The sequence below is a fragment of the Miniopterus schreibersii genome (assembly GCF_964146895.1).
Source record: "Miniopterus schreibersii genome assembly, chromosome: 1".
In the NCBI taxonomy this organism is placed as follows: domain Eukaryota; kingdom Metazoa; phylum Chordata; class Mammalia; order Chiroptera; family Miniopteridae; genus Miniopterus; species Miniopterus schreibersii.
In genome coordinates this window covers 57,411,073-57,429,892 of record NC_138101.1, presented here as the reverse complement: position 1 = coordinate 57,429,892, position 18,820 = coordinate 57,411,073, and the positions used below count along the sequence as shown (strand labels likewise).

The following is an 18,820-nucleotide window of genomic DNA, read 5'->3' as shown; positions in this document are numbered from 1 at the left end:
TCTGAGTTTCCTGGGGAAAGCCACCTTTACAGGCTCAAGGCTCAGTCCTACTCTGGGAGGTTGGACTGTTACTGTTCTTAACTCTTCCTGCCCCACCCTAGACACAGTCTCCTTGACTTTGAGCTAGACTATGACACTTGATTGGGTAAATGGAATGTTAAGAGGACATGACACAAAAAGAAGCTTTAAAAGGTTGCTCCCTCGTACTCATGTGAGGAAGAATATGCCCTGGGCAGCTACTGGTCCAAGAATGAAGAAGCATGTGGAGCAGGCCTGAACTCAAGCAGCAGCCTAAAGCTAACCACACCTAACCCAGCACAGCCCAACCCAGCTGCAGCCCACTTGCAGACCCAAGAATAAAAAATAAATAAATGTCTGTAGTTGTAAGCCACTGTGATTTTGAGCTTCTTTGTTTCATAGCAAACACTGACTAAGGCTTTACTCTATGTTCTCTCCACATCTGAGCTCCACGTCCACATCCTATGCCTACTCTTTGATATTTCCGCTTGGATGTGTCAGAAACCTTAAACTCAACATATTCAGGCTGGAACTTGACCTTTTTCCTCTGCCCTCCTTCATCAAAAGGCTACACTATGCATCTAAATGTACAACCAGAAACTTGTGAAGCCCCTCCCATATCTAATTCATCAGCATAAAACTTTCCATCTAAATAGTTCTCCAACACATCCAATTCTCACCTGCATCACCCTAGTCCAAGGTCATTTTTTTTCACCTGAACTGTCCTTCCTGAATCCACTTTTCAATTTCTCTTACCTAACTTGTTCTCAAACTCACTTTTATCTCACTCTAATACATCCAATACTCTTCAGACAAGAAAATTTTCCAAAAAAGCAAATCAAATCACATCAATCGCCACTGCTACTCCTGCTTAGGCATTAGCTTCCATGGCTTCCCATACTCTCAGGAGTAAGAGCAACATTTGTGACACAGCCCACAAGGCCATTGGTAATCTTTCGCATCTCCAGGCTCAACTCCTTCCACATCTTCTCCTACTCCCTGTAATCTAGGAAAACCAGTCTTTGAACTTGCCAAGTTTCTCCTTCCCACCACAGAGAATTTACATTGCAGGTAACCCTGCCTGAACACTGTCTTCCAGATCAACTTAAGACACTTCAATGCCCTATAAGGAAAAAAGAACAAAATATTTGAAATTGGGATAATTTTAGAAAGCCTGAACATATGATCACTGGAACTATGGCTTAAATGACACATATATATTTATTCTTAATGATATAGACTCAGGAAAAAAGTAAGATTCCCCATAATATGCTTCCTCCTGCTGACTTTCTTCAGGAAACTATAAAATTCCTGACACTTTTTCTATTTACTACAAAAAGGTACTGTGTCCCAGGAAATACTGTCTGAGCTTTGGAATCATTTTACCTTTCAAGACTTGATGGTCCCAACCTTGTTCTATTGTACAAGAGCCAAGCTCCCAGACCTCTCTGGATACTAAATCCCTAAAATCTAATGGTAAGAAATAAGCATTCCCTACCATACTTTTGTTTTGCTGATTAAATGAGACATATACTTATGAGTATACCCAACTTTCCTCCCTGTGTCATTCGGTTAACATATAATTCTTGAGCTATATATTTCATGAAAGACTGGTAAGCTTTTATCAGATCCACTTCATAGGAAACTTTTTAAAAAAATGGTTTCAGGAAGAAAAAATGCATTCAACTTCATGCTCCTTTCTGGATAATAGGGCCCCAATGGCTGCCCAGATATTCTGCCTGGACTTCTAACCTAGCAGCCCAGCTCCTTATTTGGGTCCAATATGTGTCTTGAGGAAGACTATGCTTCTCTGACAACTTAATTTCTGAGATCTGCACTTGTTTAACTCAGCCACCTCTCCCTGGGCCCACTCTGGCCTCGTCAGGCTGTGCCTCTTTACCCACTGTTGTCCTCACCCAGGGCAGTAAATGCAGCTAGAGTGACCAGGAAAACGCATAAAGTTGTGTATGGAAGAAAGAAGCAAATAGTCCAGTTTCAAATATTAAAAATATACAAACGTAATTATCCGCCGAGGAGTTTATTCTCTAATACTTTGACAACGGTTTTCCTTCCATCTGGTAGGCTCTCATAAGCTCTGTCACCATACTGCTTCCCAGAGTCAGTTTATAATCCTGGCAGCTTAAATATTCTTTCCAAAATACTAACACCAGCAGCATGACAAACGGTTAAAACAAAACAAAACAAAAAAACATACATTTGATACTCCCTGCTGCTGAATTAATTTGGGGGAATCAGGTCTTTTAAAAGAAAATAATTGGGTTTTGCTCCTTGACAAGGAGTCTAGGACCTGTGCTCTCTGTTTTCTGTGCACCCGTGATGCTTGGAGGAAGGAGAATCTCAGAGCACCATTTCAGGGGAAAATGCAACTCCATGTTTCTCTACAAACAGGCACAGCTCTGAGAGTTTGTGGGCTCGGGCACTATCTCCCAAAAAGTCTCTTGCAAACACTAGCATACAAGTCTTGAGTCGTGACGTTCTATCAGCACCAGGTTTTCATAATTTATATGACCCACCTGCAAATATTGTTGACCGAGTCTTCTGGACAATGGTGGTGGCATTTACAACGCAAGATCTTTGGACGAGGAGTGGGGGCCGTGCTGTCACCATCCTCTTTCTTGGTGCCCACGTTTAGTTTTCCTGAACTTCGCAAAAGCATGTTATCAAGTAAGTCTGCTGAAAAGAAGAGAGAGCCAGCACTTAGGTACCTGTGTGACAGCTGAGCCAGAGTCCTCTGTTCAAAAAATAATGTGACATCAGACAAAATACTACATGTTCATGATATTTAAGCATTGTAACAGAAAACAGGTATTTTTATGGTTTTTATACTAAAAAGTATACTTTCTATAAATAAGAGATTGTCTAGTTATAAATTACATATATAACTATGTCTCATATAGAATATAGAAATTCTCATAATCCTTTCATTAAATTACAATAATTGTGTTTGAGTGAAAGGAGCTTGAGGAGATACTATTTTACACAGGTTAGCTTCACTCTGGAAATACTGTGGGTAAATGTTATCATTCCCATTTTCAGATGAGAAAATTAGGACTAAAAGTGAAAGGGATCTTCACACAACTAATAAATCATGAAGCCAACGTTTAAACCCAGATTATTTGGGCTCTAAAACTCTCTTCCCAGCAGTCTCTTTATTTAGGAGTCTCTTTACTTTAGGTATAACCTGTATTTTTTAAACAAATTCTTAGAAATAATAAAGCTGAAAAACTGGGTAGGAAGATGAAAACTTAGTTATCATTAAGATACATTTCAAAAGATACATCTTCCTCATCAGCTTTCACGTGCAAAAGTGCCTACCCATGTTAGTAGCAATGGTTCTAGATCTTTTTTGTTGTTAATTTTCACCCAAGTATACTTTTTCCGTCGACTTTTAGAGAGAGTGAAAGAGAGGGAGGGAGAGAGAGAAAGAAAGAGAGAGAGAAACATTGATTTGAGAGACACATCAACTGGTTGCCTCCTGCACGCACCCTGACCAGGCCAGGGATGAGACGTGCATCCCAGGTACACCCTTGACCAGGAATTGAACCCACAACCTTTTGGTATACAGGATGACACTCCAACCCACTGAGCCACCCAGCCAGGGCCAGAAACTGATTTAACAAAGCCAAAAATGCTGATCCTTACCAAAGGCTGGGGGAAGCCAGAGCCAAACTAGTTTTACCACTCAGTCCCCAAAGGCTCCAGAATGGTACCACAATTACTTTTAGAAGTGCGAGAGAAGGGGATATTGAAAACAGGAGGAAGCTTAAATCTGTTTTAGAAGGCCCTAGAACTTCGGCTGTCCTTTCCCAGTCCCTACAGGCTAGTTACTACCTTCCCCACCCCTGCAGAAGACTGGCAGGGTGAATCTGATAAATGCATCACGGAGATGCCTTGTTTTCCCTTTTTACCATCACTGTGAGGAATTATAGGAAACCAAGCAGAGAGGCGGGCAGGGGCTCCACCTGCTGCAAACACTCGGGGAACATTTACACTGGATGTTGACTCCTCCCGCTCTCCCCTCCTCCCCTCCTCCCCTCCTCCCCTCCTCCCTCACCATGCCACATGGCCTCCAGAACTCAATGCACCCTGGTTTACGCCTTCTTTATTCAGAAATCTGACCAGGTCATGAACAAGCAAAACACCTAAAGACAGGGATATTAAAAGTTTCTCAGTGAAACAGTGCTGCAATATTATCCTACAGCGAGGCCCACAGGTGATAAGATCTACCCATGTGCACAGAGCTTCTAATCAGCTTTCATAGTGCTCCCTTCTCTCCTTCATAAGCCACTAATTCAGGGTCACTAGATAGATGAAGAAAGCCTCAAATATCAAAGACCCAGAACAAAACAAACACAAAGACCAAAGCCACTTGAAAGAAACATTATATGAAAGCAAGTACAAACTTATAAACTATTATTAATACTTTCAGCTTATAAAAATACATTACATCAATGAAACAAGAACATGTTGCTATAAAAATGAAATGGCAAATAAGGAGCTCTAAAAATATGACTGCATAAATGAAGATCAGAAAATCTCCCATAATGTCGGTCAAAACACAGAGATGGAAAAGTTAATTAAATTAAGGCATCAACTCAGGAAATCCAACATCTGAATAATAATAGCTCTAGAAAGAGAGGCTTGAGAACATAGAGGGGAGGAGATCATCATATAAATAAATCATATAAGTTTCCCATAATTGAAAATCATGATTTTCTAGTTTGAAAATAGACCCACATCAAGGTATGTTGTGCAAAATTTTATAACACTGGAGACAAAGGGAGATCCTAAATTTTGAGAGCAAGAGAGAGAGACTTGGGCAAATTGTAAATCAACTATGAGGGTGGGGAAAAAGCATTTTAAGATTTTAAGATTTTTAAGGTCTCTAAAATTTACGCCCAATGAACCTTTCTCAGAAAGTTACTACATAGTAGAAATGAAGGTGTAAATAAGAAAATAGAATATGGGCCTGCTGGCCGGAGACCCGACCCAAGAGAAAGGTGAAGCATATTGGTACAGGTGGGTCAGTAAGATGAGACCTATGCACTGGACCTAAGGAGAAACCAGGCCTGACCGATGGCAGGTCAAAAGACTCTAGGAGACAGATCTCCAAGCAGTTGAAATGAGTAGAATATGTATTTTAAATTGAAACTGATTGAGAGTTCAGAAATGAATTTGTGATAGGAACATAGGAAACCATGGAAACAAGTAACATTTTAATTTCTAATATACATAGGATGGGTGATAGAAGTATGTGTATGTAGTGGTGGTGAAGGGAGTAAAAGAAAGCTAAATCCTTATCTTTGATAATGGAAAGTCGAAAGTAATGCCTAACAACGAACAATCTAGAAGTAGGAATGACATCATTTGTTGAGAGATATGGAGTAAAATATCGAAAGAAAGAATGTAAGGAGGAACAGGTGTAGTGACTACTGGATAAAGGTAAGTTGGGAGGATGCTTTAAAAGAAATAAAAATAAGCCTCTTTAAACTATGTTAAAGCAACAACAAAAAACAGGTTTTAAAATAATATATCTCATATAATGATCCCAGTGTAGTTTGTGTGTGCATGTGTGTGTGTGAGATAAATTTATGGAAGGATTCATATCTATATGAAAATTGATGAACTATATGAAGATCCTACTCCTCATAGAAAAATATAATGATCTCTGTCAGGGAATACTGAATTTTGTATCATGAAATTTTCAGTTTGCATTAGTTAGGGCCATCATTCCTGTTTTCACATCAGCATGGATCTATGGAGTAGCAACAGATAATAGCTGGAGCTATTTAAAAACATTTGCAAATTGCTTCTCAGTCTAAAACACAAGTTATTAGTCTCATACACTGATGTGGAATGAAGACTATCAGTGAACAGAGAATTAGGAAATCAAAAAGGAATATCCAGCCAAGAAGGAACTTCCCTTGCCAATCTTCATTATGGGATTCACCACTGGACCAATGAACAGAGTTTTGTAGTAACACTAAATCCACATTTTATGTGTTTGTATGCATGTGTACGTCATTCTATATTGCAAGTTATCAGCAATCTATATTTATTGGTATTTTGCAGAACATTCTAAGTTAACTACTTCAGTTATTATTAAGGAAATACATCTGAGTCTGGTAGCTCCAAGCAACCTTTACAGTCAAATCTTGGCTCTCAAACACTGAACAAATTAACTAAGAGCCGTCCTTTCTATAAAGATTATGAAGATGAAATACTGTTGCATAACCTTTCTAATATTACTTAACACTTTAACATGTAGTAGAATATATGCTATTTCACCAGAAACACATTCAGTAGAACAAAAGATAAGAAAGGGAACATTAGCTCATAAAAGACACAGCATTTCTATAAACTGAGTTAGATGACATCATGAATGATCATGTAAGTTTGCCTACATACGATGTGATCTGAATAAGTAAAAGTAGTGAGATGAGACAATGATTGCTTTTAATTAGCATCATTAAATAAATGGATGGTTAAGTACAAATCTGAGACATGCGAAGAGTTCTTCACTTGTTTTTTTGTCAAAATAATCAAATCGAGGGAGTAACATGTAAAAGTGTAGAATTGTACTTAGGAGTCAATTAATCTACATGTGTTTAATTCTCTGTGAAATGAAAATCATTAGCACACAATTCACAATATTTCCAATCACCAGATAAAATTAATCGAGTGATAATTTGGTGATTAACGGACAAAGGGGAAGAGAAGCAGCAGCAGAATGAAACAATCTGATCAGCCTTCCCTAAAAAGCTAAGAACACTGTTGAAAAGGAAGATTATAAGATCATCTTAAGGGCTAGTCCACATTTGAGAAAAAGGGCCAATGAGAAACTACTATTTTATCTACTGTTATAGTTGTGAAAAGGGATTTATAAAAGGATCACTTTCATATAAAGTCATACTCAATCTGTGCAAAATTCAGCCAGCCTCACACACACACAAGTGAAGCATTTTGGATCAAAAACAAGACAGAACACATCAGCTAAGGCCTGAAAAAAGGCAATTAAATGCATGACAAAGAATAATCATTTTATAAAGACATGAATTCAGCCTCATAATAGTGGTGCTGAAGCAAGAGCTAGAAGGAAATGTATAGGTACATGTTTATGATAAATGTGAACATCCAGATGAAGAACAGAGTAGCAATAATGAAGATATATCCTAAAAATCAGATGTCCAATTATCAAAATGAATTTTTCACATTTTATTATATTTTTAGTGTCCTTCCATTTGAAACATGAGAAAGGCAGACTTTAAGAGATAATAAAGTTTTATTTAGTCAGCTCACTCAGATAATGTAATATCTTTATTAATTAGATCCTCATGTTAACTTGATTTTGTGTTAAATGTTATATAAAAGCAGCTAATCATTGAAAACAACTGGAAGATGACTAACCATTAAAGAAACATTAAGTATAACTTAGTACACTGTATTTTCTAAATCAGTGAGTTAAATCTTTAAAAAAGTTTTCCACCAAGGAAAGCTAAATAGTGCATGGTTTCTATTTCATTACATTGAACAGAATTTCAACAAAATTAATTATTTCTTCCCAACAGCACTCCCGGCAATTATGGCTTTTTAAGTATTTAATAATAGAATTATAAATATACCTGACAGAAAAACGTAAAGGAAAAAGACTGAGAACAGTCAGACTGTCCAGAAATTTATAAGGAATAAATACTGTAGTGAACAAGTCTCTCTTCAGGAGCTCACTGCATATTTGTTTCCTTCTCTCTCCTACCCGCTCCTCCCTGTTTCTCTCTGTCTCTGTCTCGCTCTCGCTCATGACCAATTCTGAGCTCAATATGTGAATCCAGGCACTTCAGATGCTGCCTGGTTAGCTTAGCTGGTTACATTATACTAAACCCAGGTAGTTAACCATCCAAATTACCAAGAAAATACAAAGTAGGGCATGTGGAAGCCAATCTAAATTGGTTCTCATTTTTTCAAAGGACCACTAGATTTTAGGGAACAAATGAACCACAGAATCACTTCCAGACATGTGTGCTTATCTGTGTGTGTTCTTAATGAATCATAACTAAATTACATTCCTCAAGATTTTCATATGTAAGAGATTTATAGATTTCTAGGCAAATTAATCAAACTTCATGAAATAATGTAATAATCAGTATGTGATAATGTGACTTCCATTCAATTACAAAGGTTACATAGAAAGTCATTTTTCTTGAATATCTTGAATATCTTTCCTGGGATATGTTACAGTTCTACACGTTTTCAGCTTTCTTGTATATATTTGTGTATAGTTAGCAAGAGTTTTCTATGGCATCTCTTCTTGAGTAAGTTAGGAAAATGAGGCAGAGTTTCTTTAAACTGCTTATTTGGAATTATGGCCAATTAGTAGCTGGAAACCTGATATAAACACAATAAAATAAGTACTTTTGATGCATAAACTTAATAAATAATTTTATTTTAAAAATATTTCTATATCTTTATAATATTATGAATTATTCCATGTGATTTTTACTAAAGAAAATGGAACAAGATTTTTTCAGAAAAATCAGAAGAGACAGAACAAAAGTAAAATGTAAGAAAAAAAATTACAATACTCTACAACTCTGCAACAAATAAATTTTAACTTCTATATTCATCCATTACATCCCAAAGTATGTTTCAGCTATATTTAATTTTGATTATTTTTTTCTCAGTAACATTCTTATCACTTAAAATAAAGCCATAAATAAAACATTTTTAGTTTTTATATATCATAGTGAAGAAAATATCAGAATCCCCTGCCATGTTAAAACACACAGAGAACAACTTTTATGAAAAACAGAGGTAATTCAAGGAAAATGAAATATCAATACACAATATGCTTAGAAATGAATTTGAGTCTTCAAAATTCATTGAACGATAACATGATTTTGTGCCACAGAATCTACGAGTAATTGTTTTCCTTCGTTTTCTTTTTTGCTTCTTTTCCAGCTCTCTGAATATATTAAAAATTAACAAAATTTTCTGTGTTCACTGTTCTACCCCCTCCACACCAGAGGGCAGGCAAGGAGCAAGAAGAGAAATTGAAATTCTTATCACACTAGTTTGCACTTAAATATTTTTAGGTAAAAAGGTTAGTGGAAGAAAATTTTGAAAGTACTGAACTGGCCAGCAATGCTTTGGGAATGATCCACTTTACCCCTCCCCCTATTTATTGTTGTGATAATAAAAAGAATGAATCAATGTCCATTTCCTTTCGTAACCAAAATTGGTTTAAATACATTGGTCAGCAACAAAAGTCATATACAGGAATAAAACTTGAATCAGAGCTTAAAATAGCTTTTAGTGATCTTAAATAATGGGTTTAAAAAGATAATTAATTATTTTCATCACTTAAATCTTGAATCATATCACTCAGTTTAATGATGTAACTTACTGTCTCTTAAGTCCCCTCAATTTTTGTTTCCTAACCCTTTTATTTTGCTAACACATGTTCAAATAATTTTTCCATGTTGTTTGTAACAAAAACTTAGAAAAATATATATGAACAACATGAAACCCAATGATTAATAAAATGTTGGGACATGTACCTAAATTCTTTTTGAAAAGTAACAAAACATAAATACAATTTTGGTTCTAAAATACCAAAGCAAAATCACATTTATCATAATGAAAGGATAGACTTTCTTTTTTATTAAGATTTTTTTATTGAGTTTTAGAGAGAGAGGAAGACGGGGGGGAGGGAGAGAGAGAAACATCAATGTGAGAGTGAAATATCAATCTGGCGCCTCCTGCACGCCCCCTCCTGGGAATCGAACCAGAAACCTGGGCATGTGCCCAGACCGGGAAGCAAACCAGCAACCCTTCAGTGCACAGGATGGTGCCCAACCACCTGAGCCACACCGGCCAGGGCTCGGCTTTCTATTATTAACTCTGCTGTTACCTGCACAGGCATCTTTCTCCTTCAGGAGTCTCAGGAGAAAGGGACAAGGGCAGGTGCTGGTGGTAAGTTCCTGTGCATGCTACGGAGGGGGTGAACTGTCGGGTAAAAACCGGTATCCGGTGTGGTCACGGAGCCGTGGACGCAGGCTGACCAGGTACAGGGTAAACACACAGAATAGTTCAAACCCCAGCTCAGCTATTTCCTTGCTCTGTGGCCTTAGTAAGTCCCTTAGCCTTCCTTACAGAGGGTGTGGAGACTGGCAGCACTCATTGGTTTGCTATGAGAACTGAATGAGATATTCCAAGTAAAGCACCTACTATGTTCCTTGCACACAGAAAGAGTGAATACCAGTAAATCATTGTTTTCTGTGCAGCAGCAGTTTACTGTTCATTTGTTTGTTTGTTTTCATTCTTTAGATTTTTCTCTTTTCCTACTTTTCTGTTCCTTTGGTCCCTACTCATTCATCTCCTAAGTTTCTACTTCGCTTCCTTTCCTTCTCTCCCCATACCATTTCTCTCCTCAGTTCCCTTGCCTATCACTTCACTTAACTTCCTTTTACTTTCCCATTCTTTCTAGATTCATCACTAAGAGCAAAAAGTCTATAAAAATACAGAGCCCTTTGATTTAAGAAACACTGAAAGTTTGTTCAGGGCAAACTAATATATTGTTATTAATTTTATTTTTTCCTGTGGTACATTCATTTATTTAGCAAATAATCATAAAATCCATTCCTTCTACATAACACAGTGGCCCAGAGCACGGGAAGTGCCCTCAATAAAATAATAATCTTGCTGGTGAGACAAATCAACTACACGTGGAACATTGTGAGACAAATCAACTACATATGGAAAACCAAAAATAGTATATGAAAACAATAAAATAGATGTCATAATGCCACATATAATTGTCAAATATAAGTAAGTCCGGGGTAGGAGTGCACAGGACGAAAGATTACCAGGGGTGGCAGTAATCAACCACAATCCTTTATGGAAAACATAAGCAGTAAAAGCAGGGAGACCATACGGGCAGTTTTTCATTTTAGTGGCTCATTGTTAACACTATTGAGTAGGTTAAGAAAAACACATTTCATTTTAAAATACTGGAGATGTGCTGGCTGTCTATAGAATCGAGGGCTTTTATCAGCAAATACTTCTACATGTTTCCACTTAATGGCAATTGTTTCTCTCTTCACCATACACTTCCAAATTACCACATCACTCAACCTCTGCAGAACAATCATGTTTTCAGCCTTTTATATTGTACAAGCCCTGCCAAGAGACTCCAAAACACCTGGATAAAAAGTGAACGCTTCAATCACTCAAGTGTTTTATTGTATGGGATACTAGATTAGGACTTGTGCAAATCATGAAAAGATTAATTACAGAAATGTGAACAGGCAATATATACATTTATATTTGTTGGTTTTATAGGTACCTAATACAGAGTAATGAGCCTGAGTATGTACAATAATCAATTCTGATAACAATGAGAGTTCTTTGGATATCACTTATACGGTCTTTAGAGTTAAAACAGCAGTAAGCCTTTCCCTCAGGTTTTAATATGCTTTTGCGTCTGGAGAAAAATCAACCAAAATGTTCAAATAAACTAAAAATCTTTGAAAATACTCCAAACACAACATGTGTATAAGTAGTTTAATAAAAGCATCAATATAAGAAATAAGGGACTTGACAAGCAAGTAGCCACCGTGTTTAAAGATAATTTGACATCAAACTCAATCTATACCCATCAAATAGCATAATCACAGCTGGTCAAATGATTAAAAAATTTTAAATATCTCTGCATTTTAAAATATTTAATGTGTCTGTTCAAATCCACATTGTTGGAAAAGAAACTGATACATTGGTCGCTTTGACAATAATGTCAAAGACTCGACTGGGACTTGGCAGGTGGCCAAGCCAGGCGCTCTGGCTCTGTCCCGTTCAAGGCGTCTATCAATGCTCTGCTCCCGAGTTCTGAGGCTAATCGATGCAGATGTTCAACTTGCCCCCGCACCAAAACTTACCCTGCAGCTCTGCAAAGCACTCCCAAGACAGCTCGGTGTGTAAAACTACTTTGAACAGACTCCTATATGTAGAGAAGAGAAGTGACAATGAAGCCAGACAGACCAGAAACCAAATCACCATGCCCTTGCTATTCTTTTTCCCCAAAGAAAAAACCTGGAAAGCATTTAGGATCTCTGTGTTCCTGATCCCTTCTGTATCCTCTAATTGAAAGATTATTAAAGGCTGCCTTAGGTAAAGAGCGTATTGATCAAAAATACAAATATACTGGTATTTCAAGTGTTTAAATATCTAAGGCATAAAATACATAGAACACATACCTATTTTTAAAACATCTTAGAATACACTGTTATCAACTACTGCGATCACCAATGAACTTAAAGATCTGTCTCTGATAAAACAATATGCAATAATGATAATCAGCAACAAAATAAATTAAAACAAAATCTGAATATTAGAATGCCATTATTGAGTTTTCATAAAAAGAAAACCTGAAAACTAAATAAACAACTGTTCAAAGCCCGCAGAGCTACCTACATGGCTTTGTTTACGTAAACAGGTTATGCTTCATAGAAAGTTTTCTGAGAGAGATATCAAAAATGACACGAATTGCTAAAATTGCCTTCATTGCTGAGTACAGACTCGACTTTGCCAAAACAATTTTTAACCTTCTTGATCAAAAGTAAATGACTTAGTAACTCTATTTTCAAAACATTCTTGCATTCGAATACTCAAATCCTTAATTTATACTTTAAAACATTTTTGCATTTTTAAAAGACCATATTTGCAAGAAAGCAAGCTTGACTTTTACAACCTGTGAATTTAGAGTTATATGTCATAGATAGCAGAAGAATTCACAGAGGGAAAAACCCACAAATGATTAAATTATACCATAAGAACTTGACACAGCCACCACACTTGACTTTAACCATAACAATGTTGGAAAATGTGTAGAGGCAAGCACACACACGCACTCCAACACATATACAATGCAAAAGTTAAAGCAATGTATGTGAACATTTTAGTAGTTTAAAAGTAACTTAAATTATACACTGTTGGGACAGCTAAACTAAACTGCATTTCCTTGCCATGTGATTTTTGTGCATAAAATTTTTGACACCCTCCCCTGAATTTTTCTATTTCACTCTCTATGCCAAGAAAGACTAAGTTCTATCATCTTTTGTGCGTGTGCCAGACTTGGCTTAACTGATCTTGCTTACATTTTCTGGAGGGGAAAAACAGCCTCTGTAAGATATAAAGCTTTTCCCACTACTCACATTAGATTTCTGTGCGCTTGATAGATCATTGCCAGGTTCCCCGGGATGAGACATGAGGAGGAGGCACAGAATTGCTAGGGGTTTCCACTAGAAAGACCAGCACCGTAGGCAGCACTAATCCTGCACCTGTGATGTGTTATTCAGCAGTTAAGAAATGCAGCCCAGGCTGTGGCTGCCTAACACAGCTCAGCTGTTTTGCTCAGTGCGCCCTTTGATTCTAAGTTGGCAAGAGAGATTATTCCGGTCAGGCACTGAGCTATGTTCAGGATACATGGCATATGACAGTGGAAAGGTAAAAGAGAAAGGAAACCTTAGAATCAAAAAAATAAATAAAAAGAAAAGAAAAGAAAGTCACTGACCACGGTGTATTATGTAACATTTCCAGATGGCTAAAAGCTGCTTCTGATTATATGCAAGGCAGAAAAATATATGACATTTAAATATCTAGAAATCTATTTTTTTATATTATCCTTTGACATTCAGAATGGCACTTCAACATGCAATTCTTAAGTTTATTTTTAAAATAAGCACAACCTCACAAATTGATCGGCTACATAAACATTTTTAAGGGGTTTACTTATACTAAATGTCAAACTCCTTTTATAATTTGGAGCCTTTCAAAATGTTAGAGAAACTGACAACCAAATGATTACCATTAATTTTATCTTTTTACTAAACCACCACATCATTTGACTTGACTCATTAAAGTTTTTTATATAAAGTTTATATTTCAGATACAACTATCCTATTAATCATGGATGGTAAATCTGCATAAAGTACTTAATTTAACCTAGCATAAAATTGCTAGCAAGTCGAAATTGATTTAAGAAATATTTATCATATACAAGGCTGTCTACATAGCTACTTGGTTTCACAGAGATGAAGAGGAAATGACTGCTATGCCCACAAACCTTAAAATCTAATTGGGGAGAGTGGAATAGAAGTTACCTTTTTTGTTGTTCTTTTGTCATAAAAGGGCTGCTGACCGATCACTCACACCAAAACTTTCATTGTTTCCTTTTACACTCTCTATAAACACAAAACCATCTGTCTCCCAGGCAAGTATCCATACCATTTTAAATAAATAATCTAAAACCTTATCCAAAAAATGGATACCTTTTCCTAATAGCAGATGGTTTAAAAACAAAAACAAAAAGATTTCATTTATATATACTAAAAGAGCTGAAATAAAAATGTATCAATTTTTAAATGTAAATATAATTTAAATGTGTATATTAAAGAAAATGCACAGTATTTTATTTTTCATTCATTAGATATTAACTGCTAAGCCAATCAATCTATGAAAAGTGTTATGAGGAAAATTCTGTATGATATATATTAGGAGCAACCGGGTCAAAAAAAAAATCCTATGTCCATAAAATATTCTCTCTCATCAGAATTTGGCAGTCTTTCCCATATATTCAGATATTAGTGTTAGGGGTAATACTGCATTCAAAGTTTCAAGTAACACTCTGAGGCCAGTAAAGAAAGACCAAGATTTAGATGGTTGCCCGGCCAAGCGTGGCTCAGCGGTTGAGCGTTGACCTGGGATCCAGGCAACTGGGGTTCAATTCCCGGTCAGGGCACAGGCCCGGGTTGCGGGCTCCATCCCCAGTCGGGAGCGTGCAATGACTCTCTCATCAGTGATGTTTCTATCTCTCTCTCGCTCTCTCTCTCCCTTCCTCTCTCTGAAATCAATACAGATATATTTTTTAAAAAAAGATTTAGATGGTTATGCCACAAAATGTTGTATTAATATTCTCCTAACTATTCCCATAATCTGGTTCGTGCATTCAAAGCAAAATCGGGTGGTTGAATTGGGTCCTGTTTATGCATGTATGTGACTTGTAACAGACTCCTGATATCTGAAGACGAAAAGAATATTCTTCTGAAATTAACTGGCCAATAAAATTGTGCTGAGATTCTGAAGCACTATCTACTTTCCTTTGATTTATAGGACTAAGATGGCCAAAGAGCAATCTGGCTGACTTTGGGCAGAAACACGGAGGAAAGGTCTGAATTGAGCCTGTGTCATTACAATGCCTGTGTTATCTTAAATCTGAGTATGGCCCACTTTGGAACACTCTGGCCTGATGCTGCTCAAGCTGTCCCTCTTTCAATAAACAACTGGCTTCAGTTTTCGAAACATTCCCTAAAGGCAATCTTTATTATTAGTTTTTTGATTATATAAAGCCTAGTAGACTCAGTGGCCCAGGCTCAAAAAAGCCTTACTGCTCTTACTTTTAAATTTTCCTTCTTTATTTTTCTTATCCAAATCATATCTCCTTACTTATGCTAATAATGTACTTGCCCACACTACATTCTAAGGTGAAAATGTTTCCTTCTTCCTCTTTTAAATAATTATCAATATGGAATCTCACAACAAATAACAAAACAAAAAAAAAGAACAAAAAAAGCTAAATTTAAGACAGTACATGAAAAATAATTACCTTTCATAAACCCTTTCTTTGAGTGTTTCTGTACTTTGAGCAATACATATCAACATAAGGCAGATGTACATGCGTGTGTTATATTCTTTACCCTTAAATATTCTGATAAATTTGGGTATATGATCTTAAATTTCAGTATCAGATTAAGAAGGTAAGAAATATATATTTAAATCGTGTCCTATTTAAATGACCAAAGTTCTCCCAAACAATAAAAATACTCATTGGAAGCAAAGGACAATGCTATCTTAAGTGGCTACTTCAGTTAGAAAGTTTTCCATATTCACAAAGAAAATAGATGAAACAAAATATTTTACCAAAATGTAATAGCTGGGACTTCCAGCTATTAGAAAACCATTCTCTATGTTTACCTACAGAATGCCCCATTCTCTACCTAAACAACTAGAAAACAATTCGGATGGGAGGCAAGAACTCTTACTATGTAATGAATTAAGAGGTTGGTAAACTGGTCAGTTTCCACGACTGTGGTCATCAGGCCTATTGATTCTCCTGGGAGTACAGTCTCATGGTTGTTTTTTGTTTTGCTTCCCCTAAGGAAAGAGCAAGATGATCTTTCAAAATAAATAAGCTCAATTTATTATAAGTGATTAATTAATAAAGTTATTTTCTCTCCATCTTTCTTGGCAGACAAAAACATATGTGCTTCCATCATTACTAGCTCTTTGGTAGTAATAGGAAAATTTCCTGGTGGCTCCCATTTTCCATCATGAAGTCAAATAGCCTAACCAGAAAAATATTAAACGTGTGCTAATTATGAATTAGACAGATAATCTGGAATAAAACAAATAACTCTAATAGCTACTTTCTAAAATTTTTTTCATACAAGTCCTTAGAATATGGCAATTTGTGACAACTTTTGTGCAGCTAAAATTGTGGTAAAGCACACGTTTCTCTTCCCATTTCATGCCAATAAGGGAAAGGAAAGCATTGCCAATAGGCGCCATCCCAAACGGCCCACCCACCCCCAACTGTACCAGGCTCTTGCCTTTGTAGAGTTCAGTGTCTCCTTACTAGCAGGGAAGTATAAGCAGAGAGATCATTAGTAATGACATGTACGCACTAGCAGATAATGTTGACTCACTTTAGGAACTATTAAACTATAAACACTGTGCTGAAAGCCATTTATCTGCATTTTAGGATAAACAGCAGAAGCTGCTCAATTAAGTAGATTGCAAGGAAGAAGTTGCTGATGCCAAACCAAGTGAAGCTTAATTTTGAAAAGAACAATCTGTGAATTTAATAAAAATCAGTCTAGGATCCCAGGGATATTGAAATACCAAAAAATTAAACATTTTATTTTATAATATAAATATAATACATAAAATATATACTATAACCTGTATGTTAAAAGGCTACTGATTCAGTTACTAAAGTTATTGCAGAGTTGTTCAAGTTCAAAGGAAATTTACCAATACTTGATATTTTCCCTTAAGTGACAACATTTATGGTAATCCTGATGCTGATGTTATCAAGGAAAGCTTTACCTATCCCTATGTAAAAGGTAAGGTTGAATTGGGTCAATTTTCTTTATCAGTGCTATTCCTACTCACAATTCAATGATTTTGAGAGACAATATTTGAAGTGACTCCTCCCAAGAACACAACAGGAGTGCTATTTTACATGTAAATATATTTACACATTTCTATCTCTAGCATGTTCAAATGTTTCAAGAAAAACACCGATCTATCACAGAACACGGGGGGTTTTATTACACTTGATTAGAAGGACATGAGATATTCAAGGCCCTTCCTGCAAGTAGCATATTCAAGTAAAACACTACATTTAGAACTTATTTCTCCTACTTGTCAGAAACCAAATCAAAAACTGCTCTTTTTCACACCTCCAGATGTCAGAAGCTTTTCCAAACAATTTGAGGTCAGAGAGGAGAACACACAGGTGTGTGTTATGTCAACTACTGAAAGCAACTGAAGGTTAGCCTGGAATCTGATCCCTCCACCCACACATTCTTGTGGGCATTACAAACGCTCCCTGAAGGAATATCACACTAATGCTGACTACTTTTAGAAAACATCCCAGATCTCATGAGATCTATTTTTTAGCAGTATTGTTCAAAAGCATCTCTGCAGGGTAACATCAAACTCCCTGCCACCTCTTCGTAAGCCTTTAATGTCTTCTCCAGTATCACCTCTTCTGTGCTGTTTCACTGATAATATAACAGGTTGAACCACAATAAAATATTCAGTATCAACATACATAAGTGCTTGTCACATCCTGAAAACTATGACAATCCACACAAAAAAATAAATGTTAGGATATCAGTAATAAATGCTTCAGAATAATGGTCACTTGGTCTTGGGAAAACTACTTATTTTCACTGCTGGCGTAACAAGCCTGGGTCAGGAAAGATGGCAGTAATACATATAGCAAATCTTAAATGACCAGTGCTTGCACTAAAAATAGTGTACTTTGTCATTCAAACCCTGCATTAGCACAAACAGCAACTTAAATGCAACATGTCCTTAATTTTTAAAAAAAGTCACTGAAAGGAAAGCCTGTGCATTAAATGATTGGGTCCCCAATCAAGATTAGAAAAGGGGGATTCCAAAATGTGGTGGATTAAGTGGAAGCTACACTGACATTCCCTCAGGACCAAATTGGAATTACAACTAAAATATAGAAAAAACATCCTGAATGATCAACTGAAGACTAGCTGGAGAGCACCCTCACAACCAAGGAGGAAAAGTGGAGATTCCATAGAGACTGGGAGGAAGTGCAGAGGCGAGAGGGCTGGCTGGGCTCCCACAGGCAGCAGCTGAAGGTCTGCAGGGAGATCTCAGCTTTGGGGGGTCCCACTGAGGACTCTGGGGCCTAAACCCCAGGCTGAGCTTCCCAGCCAAGAGCACCAGAACTGAGAAAGGTGCCCACATAACATCTGTCTGTAAAAAGCAGCAGGGTTTCTGTCTGCCAGAGAGAGACGGCTGGAAATCCAGGCACCCTCTTAAAGAGCCAACACACAGTTTCATGGGCAGCCACTCAGCTTGGGCTCCAGCAGAGGGAGGGCAGAGTGGACTGGAGCTGTGTGAAAAGAGTCCAGAGTTGTGATCTGGAGATAGAGCTCAGAGGGGAGCCATCTGGATTCCTGTGCTG

The 18,820-nt window shown here is 36.8% G+C and overlaps 1 protein-coding gene across 17 annotated transcripts in view; it reads right to left on the bottom strand.

Annotated features, from left to right (window-relative positions):
- Positions 1–18,820, bottom strand: part of BMPR1B (bone morphogenetic protein receptor type 1B) — a 325,971-nt gene that overhangs the window by 38,026 nt on the left and 269,125 nt on the right. For 5 of the 17 annotated variants that reach the window (XM_081144323.1, XM_081144318.1, XM_081144312.1 and 2 more), the window contains one exon: positions 2,553–2,709. In XM_081144323.1, coding sequence (XP_081000449.1) covers positions 2,553–2,695 — 143 coding nt within the window. In that variant the 5' untranslated portion in view covers positions 2,696–2,709. Of the gene's footprint in view, positions 1–2,552; positions 2,716–11,969; positions 12,032–18,820 lie in introns of all 17 variants that reach the window. The other 12 variants (XM_081144319.1, XM_081144321.1, XM_081144324.1 and 9 more) reach the window with 4 other exon arrangements.